Genomic DNA, 26,685 nt, shown 5'->3' with positions numbered 1-26,685 from the left:
AACCTCTATGAGTTGACTTGCAGGGGACACATTTGGTCTTGTTACTCCCTTCCAGAAATGTGAATCCAGGCTTACAGAAACAGCCAATCAGACACAGATCGATGCACGGTTGGCGTGGGCCACTTTTGGCACACATCATGGAACAGGGACTTCCGCAATCATAATATATTTGATCCGGTGGGCACTCACTGTCAGGGACTGATAATTAAAAAAAAATAAAAAATTAAAATAAATGAATGTTAATGATTTTTTGGACCAGCAAGATTAACTTTGGAATTAGACATACATAGGAGAGAAAAAAAAAAGTTTTGTGCTGCCACCTAGTGGTAAAGTGCAAGATATCAAGTGTAAAAATTGCTGCTGCTATCACCTATGTGTTCCCACATCAACAATCTATAAAACTATATATTAATGCGATGGCGCTGCCCAAAACAATCTAACATAAATACATAAATAATACAGTGAATTAAACCTGTCCCCGGGGATTTTTTAATCTACCTATGCCCCAAAAATGAAAATCCCCCCTCCATGGAAATTGCAAGGTATGAATGTGAAATGGAAACAACCCCCCCCCCCCCGCACACACACACACACACACACACACACACACCGAAGTATTTATTTTTATGTCTGAAACACCGGCACCAAGATTTCACCAATTTAATATTTCAAATTTTGGTAATTTCCGGTGAATGTTGGTGGCTGGATCACCACCTTGACATTCACAGGTCCTCGTATCTGCTCTGTGGCCCTGGCGCGTATTACCCTAATGTTACACCCAGTGGCAGACACTATAGCCTATGGGCCCCTGTATATAACCAATTTCTGGGCCCGCATTCAACTACTGGCCAAGTCGGAACACTCCTCCCCCCCGAATATCTAGCAGCATCTAGACAGAAGTGAGCCCCCACCAACATGTGTATGAATGGGCCCCCAAAGTCTCAGGAGGCCCTTGTACAGCTTTACAGTGTGCCCAAATTGTATGTCCCTCCTCCTCCCCCCGCGGGTTACACCATTGTCCCCTTCTATAGAGAGATTATATTTTACACGTACTTGGTACAGCATGTTTTAGTGGCGGGGGCCCAAACAGTCCATAGTGGGCTGGGCCCCAAACATGTGCCTGGAACACAAAGAAATGTATGACTCAATTAAAGCATATGTGACTCTCAACCACCATTCAAATCAAACCATTCAGTTTAAAATGGAAATGAAAGGCAGAGCTGACCACCCTGTGCTCTCATGCTTAGTGTCGTCAGTTTAATAGGAAAGCAGTGGGACTGGCAGGATCAACAGGGATTTCATACAAAGGAAGCAATACAAAGAGAACAGGAGACGTTATCATACATGGTACAGCAGGCACATATCAGGAATAGGAAATGTTGGGTTGAATTGATGATAGGCAACTCCTATCCTCATATTGATTAGTGGTTCCAAATTAATAATAACTACTGCAGTAGGGAACAGACACAAAAGATACGCTCAGCATCTTTTCAAATTACTGTTCTGCTTTATTATGACGCAATTGAAGGTTTTTATGCACATGATTACGTAGGTATCACATTAATATTACAATTGTACGTTTATGGTAACAAGGGGCGTAACATAGGCAGGCTAATTCTAATCAGGACTCGAAAGAATGTAAACATTTACTGAAAACATTATTAGTGCCGTGTGCACAGTGAGGGCAGTGTGCAATACATACAAAATACAATACAATTATATACAGAACTTACAAATTTCCATTACAGTCTCCCCTCTTTTGATCAATATTTTGATCACTAACCATACCTGCTATCACCTTTAACTTGGAAACTCCACACGCTTAGGTGGAGGTAGTTCTGGCCAAAGAGGCAAAAAACTCCATTGTGGAGAAAATAATAGCTGAGCAGCTTTTTCATTACAAAATGACTTTTCATTGTGAAAAACAAATGATTGATAAGACATATTTACAGTACTGGCTGTACACTCCTGTGGCCAGAATGGCCTTCTAGCTGAATTGTTGGCATGCTGACTTATCAGCATATGTAAACACAGACAATTCTATATAAAATGGAAGACGTACAAAAGACAAATATGACTTCACACATGGCTGAACTACTTTTCAAATATATATATATATATATATATATATATATATATATATATATATATATATATATCCCTTACAATTAAAGTAATTGAATCAAAAAGTACCCTAGACTGTGATGACAAGAGGGAAACAAATCAAACACAGAGATTTCTTTAATTTAGTCATTTTTGCAGTGTCTGGTGTGGATCCAGGTGACTTTTCCTTCAAGTTTTGCAAAACCTGTACATGAAATAGATGCTGTATTGAGTCTCCAAACTTTTCCTTATATATAAATGTCTCTTAACAATCCACAAGTCACCTGGCTTTAGTTTTAGATCCTTCCAAACTTTTAGGATCTGGAATTGGGGAGAAAACACATAAATGAGTTTGTAAAAAACCTTAAAAGATCATCAGCATTCTCCGTGAGATCCGAATGGAGGACTTCAGCTGCTGAGACAAAATGTAAGCAAGTGAGTAACACACTCCCAAACCAAATCCCATAGGGAGAGAGTCCAACATCCCCCTTAGGGGCCTGATAAAATTTAAAAAAACATTCAGGCAAAAGTTTTCTAGTTTCTTACTTTACTTTGTCCGCTATATTGTAGACAGTAGGGGGTGTAAAAATAAAACCTCAAAACTTCTATTAAGGACTCTCCTATAAAAATGATTTCCTCTGTTACTCTCTGTACTTTCTGGCACTCTGTACTTACAAACTACTTCTGATAACACTTTTTACTGTGGCCTTTGCAGTAGCATTTGCCACTGGACATCCAAAAAACATGTCCATACAGACAAAATGCATACTTGTAAGATCCTGACTTGGGCATCTGGATATATCTTTTTGTAATCTCTGGAAGGGATGTTCAGCTTTTGGTAACACCTTTGGTAACAGGTAAAACAAGAAGTGGTATGTTATAAAAACAACTGTGGAGAACCCTGGCTCTATCCCATGCTCATTTACTAAAGCAGCCATAACTTCTTGTGACTGATGACATGGTCCATGTGTCAAGCTGGAGGGAAAAGAGTAGCTGGCAGACATAAATGATCACCTTTTCCAAAGTCCTGTTTCATAAGAAGTTGCCCCCTGTGGACCACTTGTTCTTCTCGTTCTGGGGTCCTTAAAGTTGAATTATTAATCCCAGCTATACTGGGCCAGAACTAGGGTGGAATCTGTGAGTTGCACAGACCCATCAAGTGTCCGGGGCTGTAAATGCAGCATCCTTAGTCACCTGGTCTGCTTCCATGTGTGAGTTTTAAAGTTAATATGGCTACCTCAGCAAGAACCTGGAAGGCTGAAAACAGCCGATCAAATTAACTTGGCATGCTTTATTGGTTTACCTGCCGAAGTAAAAACAAACTTCTGGCCCTTTAAATGGAACCAAAAGCTCTCTATATCTCGACTATCTATATAAATATACACTCTTTTTATAGCTCACAGGCTTTGCTAAAACATGGAGCTCTGCTTCTTGAGCTGGGGAAAAAGGATCCAATGACTTTGAATACAGAGTATTCTTCTGGGTGATAAACTGCATACTCAAATCTACAAAAAATGTAATATCTGGGTCTTCAGGGAGTGTGTCCTGCACTGGGCTCACAGCAGCTGATTCCTTCATCATCAATTTAACACACGTGTCTTTTCCTTTCTTTTGAATAAATGTACGCATTTTTCATTGTTAGATTTGTACATAAACAAACTCATATTTTAAACCTTTCATTAGACAGACATTTAGTTAGCTGTATATTTGCTGCACAGAATGTCGGACCATTAAAAATTAAATGTTTGACCAAAACAATATCTAACTTTGTCTAATAGCACCTTTGCATAAAAGCTACAGCTCTAATATATCGGGGTGAACCTTTCATTACTGGGTCCAGCTTCCATAAATATATTACAATGGCTTGTTTTCTATCATGCTATTTGTGTAAGAACTCCAGTTTCATGTTTCAAAACACAACTTCTTCCTGGCAATATTATAATAAATGATAACAATATATATATATATATATATATAACATAAATCCAAAATATTCTTCTGCTTATACCACAGTACTTACAAGGAAAAGGGGCACATCATTTCACAATCCACACATTCTGCTTTAGATTTCAAAAATAAAAATAAATAAAACAAAACAAAAGGATCAACAATCTGTATGATGGACCAGAAAGCATCAAAAACTAAAAAACAACTGGCTGCAGGTGGCATCTATCCTAACAGGGTGTGTGGACTTGATGTGATGGGTCTGTTATATTTAAATTGTATTTATTATTACTCTTACATCATGGACCGCACATCAAGTTATTATCAAAAACCTTAAAATTTAATTTTTGTAGAAGAACTTCTTATATATCCCATCCATCTTGGCTTTATTCAATATTATGGCAGCTTTATTCCAAATAACAACCTCATCTTAATCATTTTTTATCTCAATAAGGGCTTATTGTATAAATGTAAAATTACAAATTTGTTATCCTAAACTAAACTAATCCCATTTTTACAAATTTCCACAATAACCTGGATTTCATTTCCAACCAAAGGTTGTCTAAACCAGTTTCAATATATCTATATAATTGTTAAACTCATATTAGAAATGAATACTCATTATTACTTAATTTTACTTAATTTCCCTTTTTTTTAAATGCACTGTTTCCACTATCAAAGGATATTCAATTTGTGTAATACATGGTTAAATGTAACCTTCATTTTACCATGTCTGGAAAACAGATTCAAAATAATTGTGATCACATTGTTTACCATTAGATTCGTTAACCTGGCACATTTTGTTATAAATGTTTTGTCTAAAAAGCAGAAATTGGCATGGTGTCCTTCCAGCTTATCACTGACCTCTCATCCCAGCCACATTTCTTTCATGAGAGCACAAAGGAGGGGGTCACATCTGCGTACATGACACACACAAGCAATAGAACTAAAGGTCCCAGCATTCGCACACATACACCAATATCTCTCTAAAATCGCTTACATTTTTCCCATTTGTACACAACATGTGCATATCATTCTCTCACTTTCTTTTAACTCTTTAATATTTCCCTGCATAAATTCTGCATTCCTTATTTTGTTTAAATAACTTTTATACCTAGCTTCTATGATTCTATGATCAGATGGGGAGCCACAGTGCTCATCCCATCTTCCCTCTCTGACAACATATAAAGTATTCTGTTTTACCTCTCATTTCTCTGTTTCTGACTTTTACTAGTTGTAGTGCCTGATCCCAAATTCATCCCACAACTTAACATGAAAATGTCCCTTTCTGTCTAGTGTTATTGTCACCCTTGATCCATCCTGCTCACATAGATAGCTGTTTCTCTAGCTGTTTACTCTGCATGATTCTTATTCCCTGTGGACCTTGGTAACCCAGTTACCCATTGTGGATCCCTGTCCACTCTAACCATTAATCTAGGGGCTCAGTATAGGCGGAACCGCACCTTTGGTTCATATATAGCGCTCCTCTGGCGCTGGGCATTTTTGAGGGTCTCTTACCCTTCATTCCCTTACTTAATTCAATGCCCATAATGACTGGCCAGTCTTCTCTCTTCTCTATGTGTGCCTATACCCTCTTGCCTCTAAACTACTTTATCTAGCAGATGTACTACATATACCTGTGAACAGCACTATTCTTCCCTTTCTTATCTATAACACTCCAATGGACAGTAGACAGGGACAACATAACATATAACCACCAATCAATACAGTTCGATTAAGGGGAGTAAAATAGGTACCCTTTGTCCCGAAAATGCCTTACCGATCAAGGAAGTCTGATAACTCAAATGTAAGCAAAAGGCTTACCTCAGCCGGCTGATTATCAGAAATTCCCGGATCGTCTCAAGCTCCTCGTTTCGGATACTCAGGGTCACCTGGAATCCCCTCCTAAGGCAAAGCTCGCCATGCAATGACTCGGTTAAATTGATGATAGGCAACTCCTATCCTCATATTGATTAGTGGTTCCAAATTAATAATAACTACTGCAGTAGGGAACAGACACAAAAGATACGCTCAGCATCTTTCCAAATTACTGTTCTGCTTTATTATGACGCAATTGAAGGTTTTTATGCACATGATTACGTAGGTATCACATTAATATTACAATTGTACGTTTATGGTAACAAGGGGAGTTACATAGGCAGGCTAATTCTAATCAGGACTCGAAAGAATGTAAACATTTACTGAAAACATTATTAGTGCCGTGTGCACAGTGAGGGCAGTGTGCAATACATACAAAATACAATACAATTATATACAGAGCTTACAAATTTCCATTACAACATATTCCAGAGAATATTAAATCCAGACAGCAAAGAAACCCAGCTCAGGGGGGAGCCGCTGTGTAGAGGGTTTCAGCAACCAGGAGAGTGTATGTATGTGTGTTATTACTTGACCCCAATGTTAGGAGGGGTGGTGATGATCCCCACTGATGCCAATGCCAGGGAAGGTGGGGGCTCTATTATTAATCCCAGTTACTCTAACCATACTGCCAATGCCAGGAAGGGAGGGGGAGTGTTTTATTACTCTTACCTTCAATTACTCCCTCTGACCAAAGCAAGGGGCTTTTTTTTTTTTTTAATCCCACTGACCCCAATGCCGGGGGGAAGAAGTCACCCCCATTAATCCATGCGCCCGGCCCCTAATTTACATGCGTGAATTCCAATGGTTTTTTTTTTTGGAAGCACATGATTAGAGCCTGAGGCTCCAATAGGGTGGGCTCAGGGCATTGGTGAGTGGATTGTTTGCTGTGCCCCCTCTCCCCCCCAAAAAAATTGTTTATGATATATAGTCATGGCCGGGAGATATATAAATCTTCATAATTCATGAAACACTCAGCTAAGGAGCACCCCCCCCACCAGAAAAGGTGGAGTGAATCACCCTGTCCAAGTTGAGGTCAATATACAAACATTATCTTGAAGCAGAGTGACCTGAACAATTGTGCCACGTGACACAAGACCAACTGACAATGGTCAAACTATTGTTTTGTGATCAAGATAGCAGAGCCTTTGATTAAAGGAAAGCCAGGGTAAATAACCCCATTGTTTCAAAGGGTGAAATTTTCACCTTAGAAAGAACCCAGTGTTGACTCAGCTTTTCTCCAGACAATGGCAGCAGACGCTCGGTTAAGTATACACCAGAAGGACACCAGTCACGAATCAGAAGTTGAAACAAAACTAAGAGTATGTGTATGTGTATGTATGTGTGTGTATGTATGTGTATGTATGTGTATGTGTATGTATGTGTGTGTGTATGTATGTGTGTGTATGTGTGTGTGTGTATGTGTGTGTGTATATATATATATGTGTATATATATATGTGTATATATGTGTGTGTGTGTGTGTGTGTGTGTGTGTGTATGTGTGTGTGTGTGTGTATGTGTGTGTGTGTATGTGTGTATATGTGTGTATATATGTGTATGTTTGTGTGTGTATATGTGTGTGTGTGGATATATATGTGTATGTGTGTATGTATGTGTGTGTGTGTATGTATGTGTGTATATATTATATATATATATATATATATATATATATATATATATATATATATATATATATAGTTAAATTACAATGCAATGGTGTGTTAAATTACAATGTTGCAATGCATTTGGTAAGCATCAATGTGTAGTCATCCATGTATTTGACGAGGATTTGGCACCAGTCTGTTATGGTTAAAAGGCGATGTTGTTTAATTCCATAAATCTCTGTCAATCTCAATATATTTGGTTAGGTAGAGATTTCTTATAGCCAGCAAGGTACAAGGGATGGGGACAGAAAAAGGCCGGCAATCACCATATTATAGTAACATGAAACATGTTAAAACACATTTCATAATAACACTAGACATCATATTCTGATTACACCTTTACCATGATCACAGATGGGCGGGTGAGAATCAGGGCAGTTTCCTCCCATATTTGGAACCAACCAATTACGAGATGGTAAAGATGAAGTTAGGGAGGTAACCATCCAATAATTTGCACTATACAAAAGGGGAGACACAGATGATTCAGAGGAAGAGGACCACAGACCCACACCCTGACCCACACCCTGACCTACACCCTGACCTACACCCTCTGGGGGAACACAAATTTGAGAATAAGTGACCACTCCCCATCTCGTTGGACATTGCTGCTAGGACGGATCGAATACACGTCCTTTTCTTTACACAGTGGTGAGATACTGACCATATAATTATTGATAATATTTTCTCTTCCCAAAAATCATAGGAATTGTATCTTTCTGTATACATTGTATCTTATCCAATACTGTGTGAAGGGAAAATTATAGGAATCGTATTTTACTGTTTACATTTTATCCTATACAATACTGTGTGAAGGGTAGTTTAGTATTTAATAATTGTCCCACGTCATTGGCCTTGTGTGTTGAAGCCGCTTGTGGAGCCAAGGACAGAGCATTGTCACCCCCCCCATAACAGGAAGTGCCTGAACAAGGCCGTTGTCTTGTCAAATACAGTCCCCTATCATATAGTGTCCACCCTGTACTGCGCAGGCGCAGTACGGAGGACAAACGAGACGCCGAAAGTCTCCGAAGTTTAACAGCTGATCATCAGCTGTACACGGCGCCTGCGCTTTTATTCTCACCCTGTGTCCAGGTTCATTCCCTACTATCCAAGTGGACATAGAGTGAGAATAAATAGTTGCCGAGCGCAGCGAGGTCGTGCCCGAAGCGTGGTGAGCGAAGCGAGCCCGCGAGGGGCCCTCTTACACAGCCATCGCTAAGAAGTGCCGAAGCGCCGTGTACAGCTGATGGTCAGCTGATCAACTTCGGACACTTTCGGCATCTCCTTCTGCTCCGTACTGCGCCTGCGCAGTACGGAGCGGACACTATCCGATAGGAGGACAGTATATGTCAGAACACCGGATCAACAGAGATTATTTAAATAAAAATCTGCAGAATTAAAGAGTGATATTCAGGCTCCATTCACACTTGTAATGAAGACAAAAAATAAAAAAGAACCCCCCCCCCCAAAGGGGAAAAAAAAAAAAAAAATCGAAGCTCTACTTACTGACCAGCTTGCAACCAACCAAATGAACCTGTCTAATGCCCCGAACACACGGTCGGACATTGATCGGACATTCCGACAACAAAATCCTAGGATTTTTTCCGACGGATGTTGGCTCAAACTTGTCTTGCATACACATGGTCACACAAAGTTGTCGGAAAATCCGATCGTTCTGAATGCGGTGACGTAAAACACGTACGTCAGGACTATAAACAGGGCAGTAGCCAATAGCTTTCATCTCTTTATTTATTCTGAGCATGCGTGGCACTTTGTGCGTCTGATTTGTGTACACACGATCGGAAATTCCGACAACGGATTTTGTTGTCAGAAAATTTTATATCCTGCTCTCAAACTTTGTGTGTTGGAAAATCCGATGGAAAATGTGTGATGGAGCCTACACACGGTCGGAATAAAAAAAATATATAATTTAAATGAACACATCTCAAATAATACATTGATGAGTGAAGTCTTTGGTAAGGCTACTGACCGGTGTGATGTAGTAGTAGTCGGCGGCTCCTGTAGCAGGAATGGCCGGGTTCAGGCTTATATAGGCTGAGGGGAGGAGGTGTGGCCATACAGTAGATGGGTGTGGCCATAAGTAGATGGGCGTGGCACATTAATTAGTTCCTACCTAGTTCTCTGCTGGGATTTGCATGCAGTGCCAACGAGGAAGCCCAGAGGACGGAACACTCAGCTCTATAATTAATAGGTTGGGAGGCTATGATGTCTCAATGCCAATTTAATTAGGCTCCTCCTTTTCCTTGTATTAATTAGATGAGAAGTTCAGCTGACCCGCTTCTTTCATTCTTAACTCTGTCCTAGTTTTACAAATCTCCATGAAAAGAAAAAAAAAAAAAAAAACAGGGATGGGGACGGGGACGGTAGATGCTCCAGCATCTGTGACAACTCTCTGTGTATCTCCAAACTGGTAACCAATAAAAGCTCATAGAGCGTCGCCTATGAAGATATTTAACCACTTCCCGCCCGCCAGATAGCAGAATGACGGCCCGGAAAGTGGCTGCATTATCCAGACTCGGCGTCGCAAACGTGGCATCGCACCGATTCGGACGCTGCCATTGCCGGCAATTGCCACCGATTTGGCATACGAGTTGACATGTCAACTCGCTTCCCAAATCGCATCAATGTGAACCAGGGCTTAAAGTAAGTAAAATGGACCATTTTAAGAAAAGGTAAAATGTATTTTTGAAAATGATGGTCTCAAAAAGTTGGGACAGGGCAGCAAAAAGCTGGCTAAGTGGGCGGTACTAACTAACATTTTGCGACCAATTTGCATAATTGGCGACAGGTCAGTAACATGACTGGGTATAAATATTCCATTCTGGCCACTAGATGGAGCCGAAGGTCAAAAGAAATCAACTTATTAAGCAAAAAATGGCAGGAATTTCCTTATGCTGGGAATTTATTTGTGGAGATCTGTAAAGCTAGGATAGAGTTAGGAATGGAAGAAGCAGCTCAGCTGAATTTCTGATCTAATTAATACAAGGAAAATGAAGAGCCTAAGGCACCGAGGCATCGTAGCTTCCCAACCTATTAATTATAGAACGTATGGTGCTTCCTCATTGGCAACACCATGGAAATCCCACAAGCAGAGAACTGGGAACCAATTAATGTGCCACACCCAACTAAGTGTATAACCACACCCCCACTCCTCATCCTATATAATCCTGAATCCGGCTTTACCTGATACAGGACTTGCCGACTACTACACCATACAGGTAAGTAGCACAGCCAGAGAGTCCCTCATTTTCCTAACGCCTTACCAAAGACTTCATGCATTAATGTTTTGAGTTGTATTTATGTAAATGTTATTTTACAGCTTATGAGTATTTTTTTTGTTAACCAGTTGCAGACCATTAGTTAAATTAGTTTAATTCATTTTTGGGATTTTTTTCATTTATTCAAATTGATTTGAATTTTCTGAATTCGGTCGAATGGAGTTCAATTCGACCAGATTGTCTGAAGTGTCAGATTGTCCACCGCAATATTGCAGTCACACTAGAAGTATAAAATCGCCATTACTAGTATAAAAAAAAATTCCATAAATCTGTCCCGTAGTTTTTATATAAGACCATTAGCTATCTCTATGTATTGATACCCAAGTACCGTAATTTTCAATGATTTTATGCTAAAAAAAAAAAAAAAAATCTTCACCTTTTTATAATAAAGACATTAAGTATTCATTTTGTTTATGTCCCTTAATGGTACTGTTAGAGTCCATCATATCAGTTCTATCCCATAGTTTGTAGACGTTATAACTTTTGCGCAAACCAATCAATATATGCTTATTAGAATATATATATATATATATATATATATATATATATATATATATAAATAAACATCAGGTGGGTTACCCTCTTCTCTTTCAATCCTTGTTCAATCAAGGCACCGTCAAGGTGGACTCCCAAACTTCCACCGTAAATAGATAGAAAAGCCTGACGAAGAGCGAGTTGCGCTCGGAACTGTACAGTGCTTGCTTGTTTGCAATTGAACTATGTAATGAAGATTTTTCAGTAAAAGGACACTTTTTTCTTTCTATCTATATATATATATATATATATATATATATATATATATATATATATATATATATATAAATAAATATATAATATTTTTTTTAACCAAAAATATGTAGCAGAATTCATTATGACCTAAATTTATTAGGACTTATTTTTTTTTTATTAGACATGTTTTATAGCAGAAAGTAAAAAATACTTTGCGTTTTTTTTTTTCTTTTTTTTTTTTAATGAACAAATACCACCGAAATAAAACTCTATTTGTGGGGAAAAAAAATTGAATTCATTGAATTTATTTATGTACAGCATGTCATGGGGAGGGGGATAAATCTTCCGAAGGTCAAGTGGTTAAGCTTTACACGTTAATACTTGTTTTGCAATGACAAAAATCACTCTTAACATCTTTAAATCTGAAGATTTTATTAAAACAATCCCTGACAAAAAAATAACAGGTTTATTATTCATGCATTTGAAAGAGATTTATATGCTATGTATATGTTTTCTTTTTTTATTGCAATTTTTGGTGTGGGAACACATAACATCTGCAGCAATCATTTTATTATATTTATTGAATTTGGTTCACAATTTGCATGGTAGCATGGGGGACTCCGGTATAGTATTAAAAATAATCCCTATTGAGCCGGCCTTGTTCAGGCACTTCCTGTTATGGGGGGGTGACAACGCTCTGTCCCTGGCTCCCAGTTGTGCTCCTGCGTTGTCACCCTGTCACATGGGCTTCTAGTGGAGACTACAAGTGGCTTTTTCTGCACACATTACACAGGCGCGGTCCACTGCTGTCACCATCAGGAAACCCGCCTTGAGAAATACTATGCGGCCATTGCTGGGGTGCGTGTAGGCAGGAAGTTGTTGCAACATCAGCAACACTGTAATTTAACACAGGATGAGAAAAGGTGAGGATGGGTGCATCTGAAGTATATGTAAAGACAAAACTTTTTTTTTTTTAATAGAGTAGGGAATTATTGTAACCCCAGTTTGTTTAAAAAGTGTGATTACAACAATCGTGTTGTATATTATTATATGGATGTTTTATATACATGTCTGTGTCTCATCTGTAGGGCTCGTCCTTTCTCTTTGTTTCAACAACTGATAAAGTCTTGGTGATCATGGGGCCATCCTCTGGATTCCTGATGGTACTAATTGGTGAGTAGAAATCCTTTATAAAGTCTGATTTATAGTGGAGTTGGCTCAGTATATCCTCAGTCTGAGATCTGAGGTGTCATTAATCATCATATATTGCACAATGCTTTTTTTGCTTAGAAGATAGATCACGATTCTCGCAGCGTAACATCATCTTTCACATTAAAACAAAAAAAATTGGGCTAACTTTACTGCTTCTTTTTTTTTTTTTTTATTCATTGAAGTGTATTTTTTCCCCAAAATTGCATTTGGAAGACTGCTGGGCAAATACAGTGTGAAATAAAATATTGCAGCAATTGACAATTTATTCCCTAGGGTCTCTTATGGGGGTTCCAAGTAATTTTCTAGCAAAAAATATTGATTTTACCTTAAAGAGGGAGTCCCGCGAAAAAAAAAAAATTTAAAAGTCAGCAGCTACAAATACTGCAGCTGCTGACTTTTAAAATAAGGCCCCCCCCCCTTTCCCAGGGTCCAGCGATGTCGGTACCCGAGACCAAATCGTCCCTCGGTCCTCGGGGGCTGCCGCCGCCATTCTCTGTAAGGGAATCAGGAAGTGAAGCGCTGCAGCTTCACTTCCCGGTTCCCTACTGCGCATGCCCGAGTCGCGCCGTGCTTCCTAACTGGTCCCCGCTGTCTCGGGGACCCGTGTGTGTCCCAGCAGACAGTGCGGTGGGGACGGGAAGAGGCATAGACTCCTGTGGGAGTCTATGCCGGAAGTGGGTGCAAATACCCATCTTAGACAGGTATCTGCACCCCCTCCCCCCTGAAAGGTGCCAAATGTGACACCGGGGGGGGGGGGGTTCCAAAAAGCGGAGGTTCAATTTTTGTGTGAACCTTCGCTTTAAGAAACAAGTGTTAGAAAAAAGATTTAGACTTTAAGTGGTTAAACTTCCTGCATTTACACTTTGTTTAAAGACTTGCAGACTGCCTGGATTGTTTTCTTTACAAGCAGAAGTTTCCCTTTGATCTAAGAAGGAAGTTAGTTACAATGTTTCATTTTAAAAACTTGGCAGACTGCCTGAATTTTTTTCTTTGCACTCAGAAGTTTTCCTTTGATCTAAAGAAGGAAGTTGGTCACAATGTTTCATTTTAAAAACTTGGCAGACTACCCAGATGTTTTCTTTTGACAGCTGAGTGAGCAGATAAGTCTCTCCACTTGTTATATGAAAGAATCAGCAAACTCTGCAATAGAGATCGTCAGAGGGGTTGAATCAAGATCACAATTTTTTAATAACAATTAATTGTGCAGCTCTACTTTAGACCAGGGGCCCCAAACTAAAACAAAGGGCCATTTCACTGCTTGGAGGGGACAGACAGTAGGGGGAAAAAATGCCCTGACATCCATTCTTACATCTGGATAGTCCCTCAGACAGCCTAGCAGCCCGGGGCAACAGGACACACGTCCACCCAGACAGCCGTCCAGGTGGCACAGAACCCCTGATCACCTGACCTCACCTGAATAAATAGGCTTTCCTAGCAGGCCAAGGGACCCAACAAAATCCCTGCCCATTGGCTGAAATACCCCATCTATTCCTAATCTGTCCCTGCAATGCTCTTGTCTTATAAATGATATTAACTTGCAATAATAAAGAAAATTAATATAAGCGGCGCTGAAAGTGACACTATAAATGTGATAAAGTGAACATTCGTTTGCACAAACCTATACCATAAGTAGTGAAATCACAAAAATCACCCTGTGTCAATAAAAGATATGCATAAAGTCCATAAGTTGATGAACACCGTGAATATGTGCAGATTTCTTAAAGTATTCACCAAACCACACGTTTCAGTGATTCCTCTCCCTTCAGATTCAAAACTCACCGAACAAAAATGCCTCACACTCTCGCGTTTTGGCAAATAAGCGTGATAAACCTTGCAGACAGGTTTAAACGAGTGATCCAACACCCATCCGTGTATGTACAGGTTCAGTCTATAAATCCAGCTTCCCCTCCTCCACAGCTCTCAATTGTGTCTTTACAGAAGCTCTGGCATGGCTTTGTGGGGTAGGTGGCGCACACTGACTGGTGGCTTTGCCTCTCATGAAGCTGCTCTGCCTGATAAATTAGATATTTCTTCTTCAGAGCAAAAGATGCAATTGTAGCAACAAGAATGGAATCCTGTTACAGCTTTTCTGGTTCCAGGAGTGCAGTGTTCACAGCAACGACCCTCTGGCGTCCCATCAATGGATCCTCTCACACAGGGTGCTGCTGTGTCTCTCTCTCCAAACACACTCCTCTGACATCTACCTTGTCTTATCTAATGCCATCAGATACTTGGCCATCTAGTGACAGAAGTGCAGCAATTCCAGAATTGGGGTGGAATCAGTTGACCTCCTAACAATCGGCCAAGGCCACTATCACTTGGCAGGTAAATTTGCTAGCAACCCTGCCTAAACATCAGGGTGCTACACACTAGACTTGTGCACAATGGAAAATTTAGTTTAGTTTAGTTTTCATTTGTAAAATACATCATTTCGTTCTGTTATATTCATTATGTTATGTTAATTCGTTTTCGGATAATTTGCTATTATTCGTAGAGTGTCGATATTCATTATAGTGAATCTCGAATCATGTCGAATTCATTTTCGTTATATCCGCTATAATTTCTTTCGAATTAGTTGAAATTCGATATTTATGTGTGTATATTGATTCGTGATAATGATTTGTGGTTTGGAAAGTTGTTTGTTTATTGAATCTATTAACACACACAATGAAAATATCTCTTCTCCTCTGCTCAAATACAATACAACACACACAATGACAATATCTCTTCTCCTCTGCTCAAATACAATACAACACACACAATGACAATATCTCTTCTCCTCTGCTCAAATACAATACAACACACACAATGACAATATCTCTTCTCCTCCGCTCAAATACAATACAACACCCTTCCCACCCAGTTCTCAGGAATGCACTTTGCCAGTAATCCAACCTCCAGCACAAAATTATTCAGCTGATTGGGCTGTAAGATTTACTTTGAGCTGACCTTTTGTTTCATTAGATCTTTTACGAATTACCGAATCATGTCGAATTCATTCATTATATCCGCTATAATTTCTTTCGAATTAGTTGAAATTTGATATTTATGTATGTATAAATATTCGTGATGATTCGTAGTTTGGAAAGTCGTTTGTTTATTGAATCTATTAACACACACAATGACAATATCTCTTCTCCTCCGCTCAAATACAATACAACACACACAATGACAATATCTCTTCTCCTCCGCTCAAATACAATACAACACCCTTCCCACCCAGTTCTCAGGAATGCACTTTGCCAGTAATCCAACCTCCAGCACAACATGAATAAGCTGATTGGACTGTAAGATTTACTTTGAGCTGACCTTTTGTTTCATTAGATCTTTAACGAATTATCGAATCATGTCGAATTCATTCGTTATATTCGCTATAATTTCTTTTGTATTAGTTGAAATTCATTTCTTTTTTTATTCGGATGCATCCGAATGTCCGAAAGATGCAAAATTTGTCCGAATTTCGATTCGTTACGAAATGCATTGCACATGTCTACCTACACAGTCACTGTCATGACGTGCGATGTGCTGCAATAAAAATGCAGACATGTTTTCTGTTAAAAAAAAAAAAAAATGCAGACATGCTGCATTTTTACACAACACACCACAGATCATGCATGGTGAGAACATACAGAGTAATTGTTTTCTCTCTGTACTTATGGTGAGTCTGCATCCTTCTGCCTAAAGGTACAAAACTTGCAAATATAGTAAGGGGGAATGCACTTAAAATTTGCTGTAAGATGTTCAGATGTCATGAGTTTTTTTTTTTTTTTTCTCATATCTTTACTATGGTGATCATTCTTGCTGCTGTAACCTTTTTTCAGTTATGTTTGCACAAAACACATTTACTTTGCAGTGTGGAAAAGTAACAATCAGCATTTGTGGCTCACCATCATGTACTGTAGAATGCTCATAGAACAGACAGATCTGTTAATTGCACAAGAAGTAGACTGGACACCGCACTCTCTTCCATCGCTCGTGGGGTGCCGCTTTGCCTGTGTGTTCTCCATCACGCACACTGCTGAGTTACAGGGGGTGGAGCTAGTGTAATTCACTGATGGTACCCTCGTCCAATCAGAGTGTGTGGATCCTTCCTCACACTCCCACCAGCAAAAGACAAGTGTGGGTGCCCAGCAAGTGAGACTGTCACTGTAGGGGGGAGGGAGTTAGGAGGAAATGGGCGTTTTGTGAAAGCTGTGGGGAAGGAACACGAGTCGGCCTCTATGATGTGCAACTCAGCCGGCGCCCCGCAATTTACATAGCAATGCATGCCCTAATTTGCATATTAATCATGTACACACACAGAGCCAACAACATTAATGACTCACTGGGCTGGGCCTATCAAGGTAAGGGCCTGGAGCTACAGCTTCAATAGCCCCTATGTTAATCTGTCCATGTAGCCACACCCTGACACGTTTCGTCACTTCTGAAGTGCAAAAAAAATTGCAACACCCACCATTTATTTTTCTCTAGGGCATCTGCTTAAAAAAAAAAAAAAATGTATGTATATATATATATTAGATTATAAAATATAGATTTGGGGGTTCTGAGGAATTTTCTAGCAAAATAAGATGGGTTTTGTTTTACATGTAAGTGAGAAATGTCAGAATTGACCTGGGCTGGAAGTAGTTAACAAAACCAGTTCACTGTCCATCAGATTGCTTGTAGGCAGTGGGTATAACAAATTCACCAGCATCAGATTTTAGTGGGAGTAAAAATTACCATAGAGAGGGTGAATTCTGTGGTCAGAAGGGTGCCCCAGCATTGGTTTCAGTGGATGCAATAAAATACCCTCCAGGACTGGGGTTAGTAAGAGTAATACATTTCCCCCAGCATTGGGGTTAGAGGGTTTCATAAAGTGTCCTCCCTAGCTTTGGGGTCAACAGGGGTGATACAATCCTCTCCCCCAACCATTAGGGTCAGTGGGTGTGTGTATTTATTAAGATCCCTCCAGATTTAGCATCAGTGGGAGTAGTAACACCCAGGTATTGGAAGTAATAAATTCCCCCAACATTGGGGTCAAAAGAATAAATAAAAGACCCCCCCCCCCAGAATTGGAGTCAGTGGGAGTATTGGACTATCTTCCTTTTGGGATTAATAGGAGTGATAACAGAACCCCTAGCATTAGGTTCAGTGGGAGTAACAAAAGACACCCCCCATATACCTGGCATTGGGGTCAGTGGGAGTATTACCCCACCACCCAGGTATTGGGGTCAGTGACAATAATATTAGCCCCCCATTTCCCTGGCAATGAAAGACACCCCCCCTCTCCTCCATGGAGTTGGTGCCAGTGGTCGTAATAAACGGGCCCCCTCCCTTTGGCATTGGAGCCAGTGGGAATAATTAAAGACCCCCCTCTTCCCACAGCATTAGGGTCAAGGGTAGTAATAAAATACCTTGCCCCACCTAGCATTAAGGTCAGAGGGAATAAAAAAGGACCCCCAGCATTGGGGCTAATAAAGAGTAGTAACACTTCTCCTCCCACCCCCCTCCCTTGGCTTTGGGGTCACTGGGAGTAATAAAAGTGTTAGAAAATCTGCATATAGACCTACAGAACAGACAGTGCACAGTCCACACGGGCTTTGCTGCTTAACCGCAGACAGGAAACAGGAAATTTTATTATAGAGAAAATACATTTTTTACCATAGATGCAGCTAAAAAAAGTATAAACATTGCTATCTACTGGCTGAAAAATATATCTGTAGTTGTGCAAAAATACATGAGCAAGGTATTCCAACAAAAAGAACCCCTGCACAGAGGTCCCCCGGCTCCACTGCCGCCTCTATCCACCCATTCCCTGTTTCACAATGATGGGGAAACCCGAACATTCAAAGGTGTCACCGGAACAGCAGGGGAAATCTTTCCATGAAGACACCTGTTCCTGTACCATCATCTGGGAGGAAATTTTCCTTACTTTGGAAATTTCATCACACTTCCTGTTGAGTCCAAAGTACCTGAAGTGAAGGGAAATCTCCCCAATGGGACACAAATGGCTAAAAAAAAAAACCTTTTACAGGAGGTTTATAACCTTCCCCTGCCCTACACAAAATGAGGGGGAAATGTAGAACTTGTTTTGTAAAATTAAAAAAATATATATATTTCTAGCTACAAGAATAAATGAAAATATTATTTAAGTGATAAATTGCTTTTTTGTTTTCCAGGCATTACCTTCTTCATATCAACACATGCCGTACCAGGTATCTATAAACCCCTCTATACAGTATTAGTTTTGATGTCAAATTTCGTTTTTAGTTTCACTCAGTCTTTTGACTAAAATGCCATTTTCGTTTTTTAGTCGTATTTTAGTCATCTGAATTGTTTTAGTTGTATTTTAGTCAACTAAAATCTAATGGGTTTAGTTAAATTGTAATGCATTATTTAAACATTTTCTCTAGTATTACCAAACTCATTATTTTACTCCTGGAGTAAAAATATAATAAGATGATGTTTTTTCTGGTATAAAGGTTTGTACACGCACTACAGACACACAGATTTAGCCGTTGTGATATAAAGTCTTCATAAATAAAACTGAGTTTCATAAAAAAAAAATAGTTTTTTGACAAACAGAAGTGCAATTTTAACCACTTGCGGACCTCACGCCATCATTTAACGTGGTATCATTTTAGCCACTTGCCGACCGCCGCATATACATATACATCGGCAGAATGGCACGGCTGCGCAAATGGGCGTACCTTTACATCCCTTTGAATTTGCCGCTGTGTGGTCGTGTGCGCGCGACCCTCCCGCAAGCTCCGTGAGTGTGATCACGGGTCCCGCAGACTCGATGTCCTGCAGGGATACCTGCGATCGTCTCACGAAGAGGAAGAATGGGGCAATGCTGATGTAAACAAGCATCTCCCCGTTCTGCCTAGTGACAGGACACTGATCACCGCTCCCTGTAATTGGGAGCGGTGATCAGTGATGTGTCACACGTAGCCCCTCCCCTCCACAGTTAGAATCACTCCCTAGGACACACTTAACCCCTACAGCGCCCCCTCCTGGTTAACCCCTTCACTGCCAGTCACATTTACACAGTAATCAATGTATCTTTAATCGCACTGATCGCTGTATAAATGTGGTTCCAAAATCACGCCAAAAGTGTCCGATGTGTCCACCATAATGTCGCAGTCACGATAAAAATCGCTGATCGCCACCATTACTGGTAAAAAAAATATTATTAATAAAAATGCCATAAAACAATCCCCTATTTTGTAGACGCTATAACTTTTGCGCAAACCAGTCAATAAACGCTTATTGCGTTTTTTTTACCAAACATATGTAGAAGAATACGTATCGGCCTAAACTGAGAGAAAAAAATGTTTTTTATATATTTTTTGGGGATATTTATTATAGCAAAAAGTAAAAAATATTGCTTTTTTTTCCAAAATTGACGCTCTTTTTTTGTTTATAGCGCACAAAATAAATACTGCAGAGGTGATCAAATACCACCGAAAGAAATCTCTATTTGTGGGGAAAAAAGGACTCCAATTTTGTTTGGGTGCAATGTCGCACGACCGCGCAATTGTCAGTTAAAGCGACACAGTGCCGAATCGCAAAAAGTGCTCTCAGATAAAAGTGGTCTCTGCGGAGGATTCACCGCAAGATCACTTTTATCGAAGGTGGGACCCCCCCGCTGCACTTCGGTCCTCTCCGCCACTTACCAGAGCCGTTGGTAGCGGCGGAGATGATCGGGTCCTCTCCACTGTGAGACATGGAGCCAAGTGAGGGAATGATGGCCCGCCCACTCAACCACATAACATTGGATGGAGGAAGCTACGCCAAATGTCACTTCCACTGCTCTTATAGGGGATATGTATGTCCCCAGATCTCACATTAAAGAGGTCCTGTCATGCTTTTTTTTCTATTACAAGGGATGTTTACATTCCTTGTAATAGGAATAAAAGTGACACTTATTTTTACACTGTCGGAAAAAAAAAGATTTTTTTTTAAAGCGTCCGAGCTTGCACGCAGAAGCGAACGCATACGTGAGCAGCGCCTGCATATGAAAACGGTGTTTAAACCACACATGTGAGGTATCGCTGTAATCGTTAGAGCAAGAGCAATAATTCTAGCAAAAGACCTCACCTGTAACTCAAAACTGGTAACCTGTAGAATTTTTTTTTTTTTTTAACATCGCCTATGAAGAATTTCCTGGGGGCTGCAGCCTGAGGAATCATATAATATTAAAAAAAAAAATCTCCAGGATCAGGAAGGCTCTCCTATATGTATGTCTAATTTCTAAACTTTATCTTGCTGGTCCAAAATATCATTACGTTTTTTTGTTTGACATTTTCAGTTAATGACGGTGAGTGCCCACCGGATCAAGTATATAATAAGTGTGGAAGTGCCTGTTACTCTCCATGCGGCAAAAGGGACCCAAACCAGGTCTGCACCCAGCAGTGTATCTCTGGCTGTTTCTGTAAGCCTGGATTCATGTTTCTGGAAGGGAGTAATAGGGCCAAATGTGTCCCCTGCAAGTCAACCCAAACAGGTGAATTAAAATGTATTTTATTTTTTTATTTGGTTCACTTGAGCAACCCGATTGTATATTCTGCGTGGCCAATGCACTCTGGGTGCTCGGTTGTAAGCCGTGGACTGTCTCTCTTATTCATTAGGGAACAAGATCATTTTTTTTTTTAGAGGGAGTATGTCCGCTCGAGCTATTGAAGTTGGGTGGCCCTCCCAGCGCAGGCAGAGTATATTTATAGTGAGATGGAGGGACGGTGTGTGTGTGGCCCATCCCCCTAGAAGATGTCACTGCTGACGAAACATGTAGGGGCATGGCTACTCTTGGCATCTATCTGCATTACCCATCGAGCACCATCTAGTGCTCCCTGCTCTACATGATCAGCCTGCTGATCAGTGGCGGTGTGTCCATAAAGGGCACAGGAGTGCCGCCCCCCCTCTCCTGGCACCACTCTATCTATGGTCGCCACTGACACACCCTATTCAGGTGTCCGGACCCTTTTCGGGTGCCGGACACCTGAATTACAGTGGTGGGGGTGTTTTTTTGGAAGCACCTGATTAGAGCCGTAGGCTTTAATATTCGCCCCAAAAAGGTGAACAGCGGGCGCAATGCTGTGCGTTCGCTGTTCACTCAGCTGTGTGTTAACAAAGTGAAGGAATTCGCTTTGCTAACACTGAACCGCCTCTCAGTCAATCAGGTGCTCGGGTGTGTTACCTGTCACCTCATTGGCTGAAATGTCAGGTGCTGTGATTGGACGCCTGATAGAGAGGACGGAAGAAGACATCGAGGAGCGTGCAGGACACCGCCGCTGACCTGCTGCGAGACAGGTAAGTACCGGGCAATGCACACTGGCAGCATTTGATGGGGCACAGTAGCGGCGTTTGATGGGCATACTGGTGACAATTGATGGGCACAGTGGCTGCACTTTATGGGCACAGTGGCTGCGCTTGATTTTTTTTCTTTTCGGTTTGTTTTGCGCCCCCAAAAAAATTTTGAGCACCAGCTGCCACTGCTGCTGATCCACCCTGCTGTGAAGCTTGTCAGTGAACCCTGTAAGCTTTCAAAAAAACGCATGCCCCGTACACACGATAGGATTTTCCGACAACAAAATCCATGTTTTTTTTCCGACGGATGTTGGCTCAAACTTGTCTTGCATACACACGGTCACACAAATCTTGTTGGAAATTGTGAACGTCAGGAAAGCGGTGACGTACAAGACGTACGACGAGCTGAGAAAAAATGAAGTTCAATAGCCAGTGCGGCTCTTCTGCTTGATTCCGAGCATGTGTGGAATTTTGTGCGTTGGAATTGTGTACACACGATCGGAATTTACGACAACGGATTTTGTTGTCGGAAAATTTGAGAACCAGATCCCAAATTGTGTGTGCCAGAAATTCCGAAGGAAATTGTCTGATGGAGCCTACACACGGTCGGAACTTCCGACAACAAGCTCCCATAGAACATTTTCCGTCGGAAAATCCTATAGTGTGTACGGGGCATAAGGTGCTTATTATGGACTTCACGATGGAGATTTGTATTTCTTTCCTGACATTCCATTGGGATTGACTGTGGAGTGATGACCATCGTCTTCCTTGCTGACCGCCCAGCCTGTGTTCACATCTTATGTGCTTTTGGCTATTATAACCTTAGGTCCATCTTTTCTGGTAAGAGGCGTGATGATTATTTCCAGCCGGTGGTGGATCTCTTTACACCTGAGTTGGAAGAACACACGCTAATGGACGGTCTTTGTTCTCACTATGGACGTCACACAATTTCCTTTTTATTCTGACATAAGGGCATTTATATATGCACAGTGCTTGTTTGTACATTATTTATCTTCATGTCAATCAATATGTGATTTATTTCTGGTAAAAAAAAATGTATATGTGAATATACATTATTATTCAATATAAATGAATACATATTGTCAATTTTTGTTTGGGTACAACGTCGCACGAACGCACAATTGTCAGTTAAAGCGACGCAGTGCCGTATCACAAAAAAATGGCCTGGTCGTTAAGCAGGAAAATCTTCCGGGGCTGAAATGGTTAATAATGGCTCAACCCTCACTATACTGACATCTAGAGGAAATCACTGGGCAGTGCAGCCTGGAAAAACAAAACAAAACAAAACAAAACAAAAAAAAATATTATATATATATATTTATTTATATTATCCCCCAGGGACAGGAAGGCTCTCCTATCTGTATTTCTATTTCCAAAGTTTATTGTGCTGGTCCATAATATCATTATTAATACTTTTTTTTTGACATTTTCAGTTCCTGACAATGAGTGCCCACCGGATCAAGTATATGAGGGGTGTCAAAGTGCCTGTTACTCTCCATGTGGCAAAAGGGACCCAAACATGAAGTGCACCCAGCAGTGTATCTCTGGCTGTTTCTGTAAGCCTGGATTCACATTTCTGGAAGGGAGTAATAAGACCAAATGTGTCCCCTGCAAGTCAACCCAAACAGGTGAATTAAAATTTATTTTACTTGGTTCACTTGAGCAACCCGATTGTATATTCTGCGTGGCCGATGCACTCTGGGTGCTCGGTTGTAAGCCGTGGACTGTCTCTCTTATTCATAAGGGAGCAAGATCGTTTTTATTTTAAAATTTTTTTTTCTATATCTTATTTAGGTAGTGTTCAGCCATCTGAACAGTAGAGGGAGTATGTCCACTCGAGTTATTGAAGCTGGGTGGCCCTCCCCAGTGCAGGCAGAGTATATTTATAGTGAGACGGAGGGACGCTGTGTGTGTGGCCCCCCCCCCCCAGAAGATGTCACTGCTGACGAAACGTGTAGGGGCGTGGCTACTCTTGGCGTCCGTCTGCATTACCCATCAAGCATCATCTAGTGCTCCCTGCTCTACATGATCAGCACCGCTCTATTTATGGTTGCCGCTGACACCCCCTATTCAGGTGTCCAGCCCCTTTTTGGGCACTGGACACCTGAATTACAGTGGCGGGGGTGTTTTTGGAAGCACCTGATTAGAGCTGTAGGCTCTAATAGGCACCCAAAAAGGTGAACAGCGGGTGCAATGCTGTGCGTTCGCTGTTCACTCAGCTGTGTTTTAGCAAAGTGAAGGAATTCGCTTTGCTAACACTGAACCACCTCTCAGCCAATCAGGTGCTCGGGTCTGTTACCTGTCACCTGATTGGCTGAAACGTTAGGCGCTGTGACTGGACGCCTGATAGAGAGGATGGAAGAAGACATCAAGGAGCGCGCAGGACACCGCCGCTGACCTGCTGCGAGACAGGTAAGTACCGGGCAATGCACACTGGCAGCATTTGATAGGGCACACTGGTGGCAATTGATGGTCACAGTGGCTGAAATTGATGGGTTTTTTTTTCGGTTTGTTTTGCGCCCCCCCAAAACATTTTGAGCACCAGCCGCCACTGCTGCTGATCCACCCTGCTGTGAAGCTTGTCCGTGAACCCTGTAAGCTTTCAATAAACTTATGCCCCATACACACGATAGGATTTTCCGACAACAAAATCCATGGATTTTTTTCCAACGGATGTTGGCTCAAAATTGTCTTGCATACACACGGTCACACACAAATCTTGTCGGAAATTGTGAACGTCAAGAACGCGGTGATGTACAAGACGTACGACGAGCCGAGAAAAAATGAAGTTCAATAACCTGATCACGGATGTAGAAATACGGGGCAATTTAGGTAACAGCGATCACAGGTCAATTAGTTTCAGTATAAATCACACAAATAGGAAACATGAAGGGAACACAAAGACACTGAATTTCAAAAGAGCCAACTTCCCTAAACTACAAACCTTGCTAAAAGGCATAAACATAAACTGGGATAAAATATTAGGAACAAAGAATACGGAGGAGAGATGGGTTTGCTTTAAGAGCATATTAAATAAGGGCATTAGCCAATGTATCCCATTGGGTAATAAATTTAAAAGAGCGAACAAACATCCTGGATGGCTTAACTCCAATGTAAAAATGCATATAAAAGCAAAGGAGAAGGCCTTCAAAAAATACAGGGTTGAGGGATCATCCTCAGCATTCAGACTTTATAAAGAATGCAATAAGAAATGTAAGTGTGCAATTAGGACAGCTAAGATAGAACATGAAAGACACATAGCGGAGGAGAGCAAAAAAAATCCCAAGAAATTCTTTAAGTATGTAAACAGTAAAAAAGGGAGGACAGACCATATTGGCCCCATAAAGAATGAGGAAGGACATCTGGTTACAAAGGATGGGGAGATGACGAAGGTATTGAATTTATTCTTCTCCTCAGTCTTCACGAGTGAATCGGGGGGCTTCAGTAACCAAAACTGCAATGTTTATCGTCATGACACATCACAGGAAGCACCTCCATGGTTAACAGAGGACGGAATTAAAATTAGACTTGAGAAACTTAACATTAATAAATCACCGGGACCAGATGGCTTGCATCCAAGGGTACTTAGGGAACTCAGTCAAGTGATTGCCAGACCGTTGTTCCTAATTTTTACAGATAGTCTACTGACTGGAATGGTACCAGCTGATTGGAGAAAAGCCAATGTAGCACCAATATTTAAAAAGAGCCCAAAATACATCCCTGGGAATTACAGACCAGTTAGCCTAACATCAATAGTATGTAAACTCTTGGAGGGGATGATAAGGGACTATATACAAGATTTTAGTAATGAGAACGGTATCATTAGCAGTAATCAGCATGGATTCATGAAGAATTGTTCTTGCCAAACCAATCTACTAACCTTCTATGAGGAGGTGAGTTGCCATCTAGATAAAGGAAGGCCCGTAGACGTGGTGTATCTGGATTTTGCAAAAGCATCTGACACAGTTCCCCATAAACGTTTACTGTACAAAATAAGGTCCGTTGGCATGGACCATAGGGTGAGTACATGGATTGAAAACTGGCTACAAGGGCGAGTTCAGAGGGTGGTGATAAATGGGGAGTACTCAGAATGCTCAGGGGTGGGTAGTGGGGTCCCCCAGGGTTCTGTGCTGGGACCAATCCTATTTAATTTGTTCATAAACGATCTGGAGGATGGGATAAACAGTTCAATCTCTGTATTTGCAGACGATACTAAGCTAAGCAGGGCAATAACTTCTCCGCAGGACGTGGAAACCTTGCAAAAAAACCTGAACAAATTAATGGAGTGGGCGACTACATGGCAAATGAGGTTCAATGTAGAAAAATGTAAAATAATGCATTTGGGTGGCAAGAATATGAATGCAATCTATAGACTGGGGGGAGAACCTCTGGGGGAATCTAGGATGGAAAAGGACCTGGGGGTCCTAGTAGATGATGGGCTCAGCAATGGCATGCAATGCCAACCTGCTGCTAACAAAGCAAACAGAATATTGGCATTAAAAGGGGGATCAACGCAAGAGATAAAGCGATAATTCTCCCGCTCTACAAG

At 40.9% G+C, this 26,685-nt stretch overlaps 1 protein-coding gene across 1 annotated transcript in view; it reads left to right on the top strand.

The window, feature by feature from the left end:
* The first annotated feature begins 10,749 nt into the window (after positions 1-10,749).
* Positions 10,750-26,685, top strand: part of LOC141110349 (SCO-spondin-like) — a 32,961-nt gene continuing 17,025 nt past the window's right edge. The window contains exons 1-5 of the mRNA XM_073601650.1: positions 10,750-10,826; positions 12,704-12,788; positions 18,986-19,021; positions 21,121-21,315; positions 23,570-23,764. Of these exons, the coding sequence (XP_073457751.1) occupies positions 12,752-12,788; positions 18,986-19,021; positions 21,121-21,315; positions 23,570-23,764 (463 nt within the window). The 5' untranslated portion in view covers positions 10,750-10,826; positions 12,704-12,751. The remainder of the gene's footprint in view (positions 10,827-12,703; positions 12,789-18,985; positions 19,022-21,120; positions 21,316-23,569; positions 23,765-26,685) is intronic.

Source organism: Aquarana catesbeiana, linkage group LG10 (assembly GCF_042186555.1).
Source record: "Aquarana catesbeiana isolate 2022-GZ linkage group LG10, ASM4218655v1, whole genome shotgun sequence".
Classification (NCBI taxonomy): Eukaryota; Metazoa; Chordata; class Amphibia; order Anura; family Ranidae; genus Aquarana; species Aquarana catesbeiana.
Note: the sequence above shows the minus strand (reverse complement) of the source record. Positions and strands in the feature narration are given on the sequence as shown.